This window comes from Spermophilus citellus, assembly GCF_964194105.1.
Source record: "Spermophilus citellus genome assembly, chromosome: 6".
NCBI lineage: Eukaryota > Metazoa > Chordata > Mammalia > Rodentia > Sciuridae > Spermophilus > Spermophilus citellus.
Genome location: NC_138187.1, coordinates 81066121 through 81078253, shown reverse-complemented (window position 1 = coordinate 81078253; position 12133 = coordinate 81066121). Strand labels below are relative to the sequence as shown.

At 42.2% G+C, this 12133-nt stretch overlaps 1 protein-coding gene across 23 annotated transcripts in view; it reads right to left on the bottom strand.

The window, feature by feature from the left end:
• KIAA1217 overlaps nucleotides 1–12133 on the bottom strand; it is a 406156-nt gene that overhangs the window by 2030 nt on the left and 391993 nt on the right. For 16 of the 23 annotated variants that reach the window (XM_081297957.1, XM_081297960.1, XM_081297956.1 and 13 more), the window contains 6 exons: nucleotides 11089–11256; nucleotides 7640–7759; nucleotides 3307–3342; nucleotides 3079–3156; nucleotides 1365–2966; nucleotides 740–862 (listed from right to left, as the gene is read on the bottom strand). In XM_081297957.1, the coding sequence (XP_081154083.1) occupies nucleotides 740–862; nucleotides 1365–2966; nucleotides 3079–3156; nucleotides 3307–3342; nucleotides 7640–7759; nucleotides 11089–11256 (2127 nt within the window). The remainder of the gene's footprint in view (nucleotides 1–739; nucleotides 863–1364; nucleotides 2967–3078; nucleotides 3157–3306; nucleotides 3343–7639; nucleotides 7760–11088; nucleotides 11257–12133) is intronic. The other 7 variants (XM_081297972.1, XM_081297975.1, XM_081297976.1 and 4 more) reach the window with 2 other exon arrangements.

Below are 12133 nucleotides of genomic sequence, written 5' to 3'. Positions count from 1 at the left end.
AACAAAGATGGCGGAAGACAGTTTATCAGAAAGCTGGTAACACGATCAGCCCACAGGGCCTGGCAACACAGCCCTTCTGAGACTCATCCAATAAAAGAATAACAAAATAGTTCAAGGCCTGAACTAAGTCTTGTGCTTTTCTAGACCTGGCAGATCCCACCCATTCCCACCCCCCCCCCCAACCACCCACCCCAGTCCAACCACATAGCAAAGGATGTTCAGGCAGACGGAAAGGAAGAAAGCATGTCACGTCACTCCAACTACCACTTCCTGTGGGCAAGGTTGGCCGTGCATTGGGATTATTATTGGGTTTGGGCTGGACACTGTGATGGGAGAGTTAATGTACTCCTAGGGATGCAGTCAACACAGACGTTAGTATTGGTGACTTTAAGGGCAGTTCAACAGCAGGTTGGTCTGTCTCTGCTTCCCAACGTGTTCTTGATGAAGCACTACATTCACCAACGGAAATTCAACTGGTCTGGCACTGTGTGTTAACAGTTAAAATTTGGAGTCACAAAGTAAAAGATGTTTTATTGCAAGCATGCAAGAGCGTGGTGAAAAGTTTAACAAAGGTTTTTTTTTGTTTTGTTTTTAGACTTTCTTCATGCCCCCAGATCCAGGATGTCTACTGTAAACCATAGCTTACAAAGAAAACATAGTATTTGGTATGAACTAAGTCAGTGACTTGCTTCAAAACGGAAATCATGTCCATCCAAAATTGGGTTTAAGGTAAGACTACCTGACGATATTGGCGAGGATCCTGCAGTTTGGATTGCTTGCCAGGTTTGTCCAGGCTTCCGGGTCTATTCTTGGAACTCATAGGGACGGGCATCCTGCTCGTCTGTGGGGTCCCACTGGAGCCCTGTGGGAAGGACCAGCGAGAGGGGGAAGAGAAAGAGAAGCATGTGAGTGGATCGTCACCAAGGCTGCCCCCACTGTGTGCAGAGAAGGCCAAGGGGAGAAGCCAGAGCCCTACATGCAGGACAGATCTAGGAGACACCAACGTGGGTTAATTGGAAGAATCAAACAGAATCAACTGCTCACTACTGATCAAACGGATTTTAATGTGAGTATCAGAGCAATCATTTCCAGAGCCAATGGCTGACCCAACATCCGGACGTTTACCCGACACCAATCAGCAACAGAGGTAAAAACAGAATCAATTAGCTGTTAGACACCTAGTTGTTGTTGTTTTGAAGGTGAGAAAGGATGAGAGAAGGGGATCATGGCGAACACACACACAAAAAAATCACGAGCCACCTGAAAGGAAGCAATTAAATCACAAGACACCTTTGGCTAATGGTGATTATGGCAGGTTTAAGAAAAGCAGCTGGGTCTTTTCATTTTCCACCAGACCAAGATACCTTACGTGAAGCTGAAGATACTGACGTGGGGGGCTCTAGGGCAGGGGGGGCTTCATCCAGAACTAGCAAGTTTCGGGGAGGGGCCTCGTGGGCTGTGTGGGATGAGCTTGCAACAGATTCTCTGTTGGAGGAACACGAGGTCTCAACTAAGGCTTTGGGACTCATTTCACTGATCGTACTTTCAAGCTGTTTGATGGTCTTCTCCAGGCTGTCCAATGTTCTGTAGGTATTTTTCCTAATTTCATCAGTTCTTGAAACCTGAACTGTGCTCTCTAAACTGGGTTGCTCCTGTCTCCTGGCCATATTTTTCGGGGTGTCTTCAGGTTGAGACCTGGTGATTTCGAATCGCTTGGCTTCTTTGTGCTGTTTCAAAGTGCCATCCTCTTCCTCTTCCTCGTAGACCACCACCTGCAGGGTCTTCTTGCCCGTCTTGGTTCCTGTGAGGATTGCCTGAGTGAGAGCAGCAAGTTGCTTTTTAGGGAACTTGAATTTAAATTTTTTCTTGGGGCTTTCAAATTGGTCATCGGCCACGTCCCCTTTGCTTTCGGAATCTGGAGAATCTGTCAGGCTCAACTTGCACGGCTCTGTTGGGTTCATGGCCTGTCCTGCTGGGGGCTTGGTCTCTGCTGATAGGGAGAGTGGCTTCGATATCATCTCTGTCTGCTGTCCCTCACTCAGACTTCCTGAGGCAACCTGCGTAGGAAACATGTGGGAAGCGTCATTCTTGACTACGGAGTCTCCATTTTCCTCCTCTTCCTCCTCCTCTATCTTTTCTTCCGTCATCATTCTCTCCAATTCCTCATCACATTCTTCAAAGATGGTGGAAAGTCTCTTATATGCAGACCGGATATCCATGGGTTCATCAAAAATGATGATAACTGGTTTCTTGTCTAGGCACACGACAGGCTCTTCGCCTTCAGTCACCTCTGGGCGGGAGGCCGTCTCTTTCTTGGTATCGATGTTGACTGTCTGCACATCTTGTCCCTTTTGGCTCACTATGTCATGGACCTCCCCACTGGACAGCACCTGGACAGCGGTTTTGGTGATCATGAAGGCGATGTTGTCAGTGGCTGAATTTTCTTCAGTGGGAGAACCTGGAATTGAGTCTCCATCATCAGGAGGATTCAGGTTTCCATGCCTCGTCCCTTTGGGTCTTAGAAGAACTTGGCTGATATCTGTCATGAGCCCATCTTGATCTTGTGTTCTGATGTCATGACTATTCGATTCTGTTGACCTGGCAGGGGAGGGAACGTGACACTTATCTGTATTTTCGGGTCCTTGTTCACCCATCTCCTTTGTCTTTCCGTAATTCAACTTCTGATTCTCAGGGTCAGGTAGAGGGTACTGTAGTCCTGAGACTTGGGGCCCTTTGTTTATTTCATCTTCTAATGAGTTCGTTCCAGAGAAGCTGAAACTGACCTTTGGCATATTTTTCTGGGAGTAGTTTCTACTGTCTCTGAATAAATTCTTATTGGAAATGGAATTTTCCTTCATTAAGATGTCAGTTTTATGTTCTGATGTTCTGGATGCATCAGAAATACTATTCTCCATTCCTCTTTCCCACTGAGGAGGGTCACTAGGTCTTAAAGCCCCTGCAGAAACCTGCGAGCGAGAGTGGAGGAGGAAAACCACACACATTAATCAGCAATGGATCTGCAAGGGAAAGTAATTGTCTGCATGGTTATCAGCTGGAACACAGATGTGGCGAACTCACCTTTTGTAATTCCATTTGGGGACCATTGTCATATTCAACATCAGATTTCCGTACATCTTCATGGAAAATTTCCAAATTCTGGTAGAATAGTGTAGGACATGTTACTCCACAAAACCACATCCCCCCAAAGTGGACTATAACTAACTTGTTTCTTTAATTAACATTTCCAAACATGCTGGTCAAGCACAATTGGTTACACGCCAATCCAAAGCCTATGGCTCTGTTTACCTGGGATTGCTTTGTTCTCCAACTTCCAAAAATGCCCTGTGTTTGCACAAGATGAAAGTCTCAATTAGCAAAATATTTCAAGTATTTAAAATTTTGTGGGGGATTATTTTTCAACCTCTGACTGTGATCTTAGTTGAATCTGGAGCCAGAATTGCAGAAAGCACAGCATATGGAGAAGCAGTGTGTTCAGATTCTAATCCAAATCTTTCTCTTAACTATATGACTTTAGGCAAGTTATTTATTTCACTTGTCTGCACCTTCATTTTCTTGCCTAGGAACTGAGGAGTAAGACCAGGAGATTTCAAATGTCCCTTCCAGCTTGATTTCAGTCCTATTTCTGCTTCTGTGAAAATTGTCCTGTAAAGACTTCTGCATTGATTAGGTATGGTGCTTTGGAATTGGAAAAACAACAATGACATTATTTTTCCCTGGTCAAATGACAGATTGAAGATGTCTTTGCAGTTTTTACGCAGGTGTCAAGGGGTCAAAATAACATTCAAATTAATAACCAAGACAATCAAATCCAAATTCACAGTGATAATGCTGCCACAAAATACGGTCATGTATCACTTAACGATGGGGACCCATTGTGACAGATGCATCATTAGGTGATTTTGCTGTTGTGTGATAGAGTGTGCCTATTCAAACCTAGAGGGTACATTATCCATTCAGTGAGGCCTCTTGATGTCATCAAGAGACATGAGGCTGCTACTTGTGCAATAGGCCAGGCTGTCTTACTGTGACATTTTTTTTTTTAAATAAATAGAAGCACACACTAAAGTTATGATGCAAAGTATCAAAGATACAGGGATGGGACTGGAGTTGTGGCTCAGGGGTACAGCACTTGGCTAGAACATGCGAAGCACTGGGTTCGATCTTTAGCACCACATAAAATAAATAAATATAATAAAAGTATTGTAAATTCAACTACAACTAAAAAAATTAGAAAAAAAGATACATAGGTATTCAAAGTCTAGAAGATACATAAACCAGCAACAGTTGTTTATTATCAAGTATGACATACTATGCATAATTGTGTGTGCTATGCCTTTACATGTAGGTCTGTTTCCATCAGCATCACCACAAATAGGGCAGTAATGGGGCTACGACCTATGGCTGCAGGGACTGTCGCTAGGGGACAGGGATTTTTCAGGATCATCATTGTATATAAGGTCCCCTGTGGACCAAAACATTGTTATGTCATGCATGACTTTTATCTAAACACAAAACAGATATATTAAGCTAAGACAGTGACAGTGACATCATGATTCGGCTTTACTTCTCTGTATATTACCATGCAGCTTTTATTCTCTACATTTTATGGTGTAGAGCAAAGATACATTTCTGAGGGTCTCACCAAGGCTCAGACTAAAGGGCCCAACAGTGAGGCTGCAGGTAATAATGGAGCTTCCCCTAGAAGCACAACCTCACCAGCCTGACTGTATGAGCAGCCTCAGGCCATGCCACCACCTGGACAGTAGTGATGCCTTGTGGCTTCCAAAGCACGGCTGCCCCTTCTTGCTATAGAAGCCCAAAAGGAAATAGTGGTTATAACAGGGTGAAACACAATCCTGAAGAAGGCTATTTGGTTAAACCAATGACAGAGTAACAAAGCACAATAACCCAGGCTGGGCCAACTCAACCCAAAGCAGTCCTAAGTCCCTGGTTAAAACTGGAAAGAATGTTCACATACACTCAAGGAATAACACACACACCGCAAGGTTAATTACACAGAAATATCCACAAGGTACAAGGCACATTTAGCCACCCCACACCTCCTGTTTTAACTTCTGCACATCCTCAAGTTGAAGTCCCCCTGCAGAAGGGCAGTGCTGCAGTTTGAACCATACAGTTTCTCTTGTGGGATTTAAAATGTTCAGATTATAAAACAACTAACATGTCAAATGCATGGTTTTTTAAAAAAAATAAAGTTCTGGCCTAAGCTTTCAACTCCAAATATGTAGTTAGCATATTTTCCTAGGACCTGAGTGAGAATTTACCCTCTGAATCAAAGAAGGGATTGGCATGTAATATTAGGAAGACACATGCCAGACTGGTATGTCTTCCTGAGTTCATTTATTGGGGTATCTGTCCTGATTGTTCAGGGGCCTATGCCACACCCATGTTAAATATTTCCAGTGTCACACTGCAGAACATGTATTTTGATGTTGATTTACTAGCAGAAATAATCAGGTGGAAAGGCATCATGTTAAAGGTGTTGAGGAGGGCTGGAGTCGTGGCTCAGTGGTAGAGTGCTTGTCTAGCATGTGTGAGGTACTGGGTTCTATTCTCATCACTGCATATCAATTAAAAAAAAAACCCACCAACTAAAAAAATGTTTTAAAAAGGTATTGAGGATACATTTCAAGTGAACTATCATTTTCATCATGATCTAGAAAAAGGAATAAATGTATCAAAGCAAGTGTGACATTGGGTCAAAAGTGTCATGTAAATAGAAAATGATTTTTTAGTTTTAGAAGGTCAAGATTCTATGTGAAAAGGAATTAAGCCTCTTTAATATGTTTCTAGGCCCCAAGAGTTAGATTGCTTACATAACTGGAGAACCATACTCAATAGGCAAATGGACAATAAACCAAAATAAGAGACATAGTTACAAGAAAATTGCATAAAAGCAAAGTATTAGGCTAGAGCTACATGATAATAAGAGGAAAACACTTCACTTATGGGACAGGTGAACAGCCCAGGTAGAGGTTAATAATGACAAGAACTGAGAGACAAATTTGAAACTTATGGTTATTATGAAATAGATCTATATCTGAGTAGAATGATCCAGAAAAAGCACCTGCAATTAAACCCAGTGCTGGGCACTCAAGATAGACCTGCTGGTTTTCCAAAAAAATCCTTGGTTGTGATAAATGATATCAATGGGATATGGGTTTTTAATTATGGAATAACAAGAAATCTCATGCAACATTATAGCCAAATTGAGAAGTTCAAGTTAATAAATCAATGATTGCCTCTTTCAGAAGGGATCTTTGAGAAGTTCCAAGTTCCCAGTCAGTGTTTTAGACAGAAATGGTTGTATTGTCCCAAATATGCCATGCTAGGTCATGCCAGGGCCACCCATGAGTTAGTTATTTAATAAGATCACATAAGAAAATTCCACATAAGAAAATTTCACATGAAAAAGCAATATATTTCCAATATGACTTTGAGTTCAAATTAGGAGGAGGGTTTCTTCATGAGAGAGATCTATCAATATTCTTGTGATCTCCTCTGGTGGAAAGGATTCTCCTTCCCCTGGTAGCAATTTTATATGTCCCTTATGTGGCAGATATGGTTCATCCAAGGGCTCTAGGCTGGCTGTGAGCCAGAGAGGAGCAGATTTCTTGAAGGCTTTGTCAGACCAGCCTTCAGACACTGTGACGTGCCATCTCCCTCACTTAGATATGGACCAAGGATCCCAGTTGGAGAAGCTGTGGTGCTATCTTGCACTTGATTAGTTTGACTTTATTTAAGGGAAACTTTGAGTCCCTGAATTCTGATATATAAGTTCCTGGTGAGAATTGTTAGGACTTGAGTTGGCTAAGCTTTTTATCCTGATATTTAGACAAGTATCTTCATTAAAATAAGATGGCTTGAAACCCCCAAATCATAAGTGCTCTAGATCCAATTTAAAGTCACAGCTCCAAAGTCCAGGTTAATATCCTTTCTCTAAAGTATGTATGCAATGACAACTGCTTTGTTTTTAAGCCTGGACAATCTTTTAGAAACTACAAATATAGTTCAGTGCTAAAATTATCTCAGAAGTGTATCTCAGAAGACACACTTTAAAAACTGGTAATACTTCACAAGGATTCTGGTGGGAATTCTTGGACACATGTATAAATACTCATAGGTTTCTGTGATTCCATATTTATACATATGTGACCAAGATATTTTCTGTTATGCAGGTCTTCCCCGAGACTAAGGCTTTCACCTATTTTTAATATAGTTTCTTTTTTTTTTTTTTTGTCCAGAAGACATGTTAAAAGTTGGAAAACTTCTATATATTTGGTTGCTATTTCTTTTTTTTCCTTTCTAGAGTTGTTCTAGAAAATCTAATATTCTTTAGTTTAGGAAGATATTGCTTAGCTTTTGCATATACTATTATATGCTGGGCACAGACACACGATGTTCACTCTGGAAACCTGAGCCAGGTATCTCTGATCTCAACATAAACCTGTGTCTCTATTAGTTAAAAAAAAAAAAAAGGCAGAGAGAAGGAGAGAGAGGGCAAGAAGGTCAAGTGCAAGAGAGCCGTGTTAGTGTCAGAGCAAGGAAGAAAGGGCTGTCTGACCATGTGGCAAATGCATAATTGCCACGTTGTTACCTTCTTCTCCTTGGGTGGCACTGTGGCGCCTGGCCTAGTGTCTTTAACGTGACTGTCAGCCCGGGACTGCTCAGCATGACTGTTTGAATTTACTTCCATAAAGGAACACTTCTGGAATGCCTAAGGAATTAAAATAATGAGGTTAACAGGGGTCCAAGTATACCAAGCAGAGAAGAAGGAAACAGGCAGGAATCCAAAAGCACAGGGACCCCAGGGGTCCTGCCTGCAGTCACACCAGGGAAGCAGCACCCTGAAATCCTGCTCTCCACGGGCCCTCAAGTCAGCAGAACAGTTGACTTGGGGGGTGAACCTCTGGGACATCCTCACCAAGATAAAATGGGCAGAGCCCTCAAGAGGAACACCCTGGGGCTGGGGGTGTATCTTATGACTGAGCACATACTTGACAGGCATGAGACCCTGGGTTCAAACCCCAGGACCAAAAAAAAAAAAAAAAAAAAAAGAGGAGAGGAACACCCTTTATTTTGTGTGGGTGAGCCTGATTTGCACTTAGTAGGATTTCTTGCTCTGACCTTTGCAAGATGTTGAATGTAAGTGAATTAAAACAAAAAGATCTTTTCCTTCATTCCTTTAAAAAAAAAAACAATTTTATTGTATTATAGGAAGAAGTTCACAGGACATTTTAAACCTTAAAAGTAATTTTTACTAATCCATTTTCTGAAATAGTTAACAGGTCCTACCCTGCTCTGAGGCTCATTTACAATGAAGTGACCCTCCTCAGCACCCATACATGCATTTCCAAATGGCCAGGGAGCTGCCTGAGCCCTGGAGATCTGCCTCTGAAAATTAACCATTGCCACCCTGGGAGCCAGAGGCTGGCTCGTGTGAAAACTGTCTCAGGGAGGCCAGTTCCCTGGCAAAGAAAGAAAGTAATGGCTGTGACTAGAAGGCTGAGAAGGAAGTGGACATTTCTAGAGCCTCCTGACACTTGACAATGACAGCAGGAGAGCTGAGGACTCAGGAACCCAAGTTCATGACCATCATTGGTTTTCAACCAGTTAATTTGAGGGAAAAGGACCATCACCAAGGCTTCTTCCAGAGAACAACTAAATCAAAATATCTGGGCCTTTTCCAATCCCCCAGATAATTCTAAAGTACAGTGAGGATTGAAAATCACTAACGTAGGGCTGGGGGTGTAGTTCAGTGCTAGAGCACTTGCCTAATGTGCATGAAGCCCTGGGTTTGACCCCTAGCCCTGCCAAAAACAAACAAAAACTCCAACAAATAAACCAACCAACCAACCAACCAAAAAATCTTATATAAATGCATCATCTCAAATAATTGTCTAGTATTTTCTTTATGTCAAATACAGACGTTTGGAAATAAGTTGGCAGGCAGAAAGGAGAATTGGTGTCTTCTCTATATGAACATTCCAGAACTGGTCCTAAAGTCGAAATATAGCTGATGGTGAGAGCCTCCTCTGCACTTTCTCCCATGACTCTGCTTGTCTCTCTCTTCTTGCCCCCCTGCCTTCCCTGCTACCTCACAGAAAGCCAGTCCTGGCTCACCTGGGAATCCCTGGCTTAAATGCCTGCCCATAGCCTTGCTTACTGAATCTACTCGCCATCTCTGTTGGGCTGTTAGGCCCTGGCTTTCAGAGCCTGTGTTTTCTTCTGATGCCTGGTGATGCTCTTAGAGGGGGCTGCAGAGTCTCCTCATCCTGCCCAGGATCTAACTCTAGAGGAAGAAGCAAAGAAATCAGCAAGGCCCTTGGCCACTGTCCTAGCAGGTTGGTTCTTTGTCCCAGCAGGAGAGCCAACAGGGCTTGGCTGAGTTAGGGTCACAGCACATCACTAATCACTGTTAAATGACCATCCACCATGGGGCCAGAGGCCAGATACTCCATGCAATGAAAAGTGGTCATCAAAGAGGGTATCGAAGATTAAGATTTCAGTGGAGGGAGGCATTCCCAAGTGGCAGGTTGGAAGTGACTACAATAAATGTATGACTTCTCTTAAATGGCTTAAACCTGGATTATTCACAAATCTACAAGTTATTCACTTTACAAATCTATATGCTCCAACCATTCTAAAACCCTGTGAACAGTCTGATTTGGTGAAGGGATGTCCCAGGTCAGTCTGAGTTTTACTAAGGCTCAAAAGGGTTTACGTATATGACAGAGTAATCGAGAATCCTATTTTCCCTGTAAAATCCAGCAGCTCAATTCTGGCAGTTATTACCATGGAAACTAGTAGTGAAAACGACATGATTTGAAAGACTTCCTACTCCAAACGAAGAAGGAGAATCCATGGGCCTGCACAGCCCCACTTTGTGCAGGGAGAAAATGACATGTTTTGGAGCCCCAAGAAGTGTGACTATCTGATAGATGGAAATATCCTATAATACGCAGGAGTCCAACAAAATTCAGAGTTTAGTCTGGGAATTGTGTACGCGTTAGACAAGTTTTTAGAATACATTCTTAGGGAAGATTCTTATCTATGATTGGAATGTGAGATATCAGTTATGGGTATAGTTCCTATATCCCATCCTTAATCCTATGAGTGAAAAAGTAAAAAGCATGTAAAGCTGATGAAGTATCATTTCTCAAACAGGCCAAGGCAAATGCAGAGCACATTTTTTTTCAGCTCTTCAGAATATCTGACAAGATGACATTCACGTAGAACAGGAACCTGGTATGAACTACAGGTGGTCATTCATTGGCATGACTCAAAACTGGTCACTCTAAAGGTTAGAGCCAAAGAACAGGATCCACCTAAAGTGCGCTTCAATTAGTCCTTATCAAGGCAAGACAATGGCTGGTGTTTCTAATCACCATCTTAATTGCTTTTGGGATGAAGCAAAGACTATTAAGTCAGAAGGAAAAGAAAGAAAATCCTATGGCTAGAGCTAGGGAGGAGTACAAATAATTTTTCTTTTCTTTTTTTTTTTTTGGTTTGGGCAGACATTTATTTTCTAAGATCCTAAAACCCAAGTAACAAAAGCAAAAATATAGAATGAGATTTCAGTAAAGAGCTTTCTCACAACAAAGGAAACAATTAATAGGGTAAGATAAAATTTTATGGATTGGTAGAAAACATTTGCAAGTTATGTTATCAAATGTGGGGCTGATACGCAAAATATATAAGCAACTGAAATGATTTAATTATAATAAAATAAATAACCCTATTAAAATGGGAAAATTACTTGCATAGTCATTTCTCCATAGAAGATAATTACATAGCAAACAGATTCTTGACAAAGATGCTCAACATCACTGGTGAGATTCCTCACACGTCTCACAGGCACCCCAAGAGCCTGGTATGGTGCCATCTTGGAAAAGTAGAAGCCAAGTCTAGAGGACGAAGTTTATGCGTCCTAGCTCCAGGGACCCCTCCCCAGCCTTCTCTAGCTAACCAATCTGTGAAAAGCGGTGTCTAGAGAGTCCTGGATGAGATGGTAGAGAGTCAATGGCAGTCACCTCATTCACATACCTGGAGTTCTGCCATTATTTTGTCTCCTTCTTCTTCTTCTTCCTCCTCATCTTTCAAGGAGGACGCAGTGATTGGTGGTGGGGATGGGGCCCAGGCTGAAGCAGGCTCTTCTGCTGGACATTTTGTGGCTCTTGTCTGTGGGCTTGAACCAACATCTTCACCACTGGCCTGTGGGAAATTCAAACCACAGATAATGGCTTAACACCTCTTAGGTACCAGCTAAAAAGTGACAGATTCACACGATCCCTCGTCATCTGATCCCGTGGCTTCCTGGATCTTCACACTTAACTGAAAGGCTAGTTTGGGTTTTCATTTTGACAAGTCGTCATTTTGGTAAATGGATTGAAGAATTGTAATAAAATCAAAACTCAGCATCCAGGCCCTTTAAGAAAGGCCACCTCCCATCCTCCATTTCCTTGGAAATTGTATTTTACATTTAATGTGACAAAACTTGCCAAGTTAAGCGGGAGCTATAGCTCACTTAACATCTTTCTGTATAAACCCTCACCTGTGTCAGCTAAGCCGCTACTTTTGTAAGATACCTTTCCTTCACTTTCCCTTTTCTTCCCCTATTTTCAATCTTAAGATGCCCTGTTTGGGGAGTAGCTTATGATTTATTTATTTTATTTTATTTTTTGTTTTGGTAATGAGGATTGAACCCAGGGGTGCTCAATCACTCCCAGAGCAACATCCCCAGCCCTTTTTATATTTTATTTACAGACAGGGTCTCTCTGAGCTGCTTAGGGCCTCGAGGCTGTTGAGGCTGACTTTGAACTGGCAATCTTCCTGCCTTGGCTTCCAAAGTCACTGGGATTACAGGTATGTGCCACCAGGCCTGTGATAGCTTGTAATTCACACTTAAATCAATGCAGTGAAAAGTCAAGTCAGGATAAAACCCGTGATGCGAGTCTATTCTAGTCACATCAGCTGGGTTTTCCCACCTGTGGCACTCCTTGGGCATATAGTTTAGTTGAGGTTCTATTTCTCTTCTCCATATAACTGCTTTTATGTTTGAACACAGAGCATCTTGTCTAAGGGTATCATC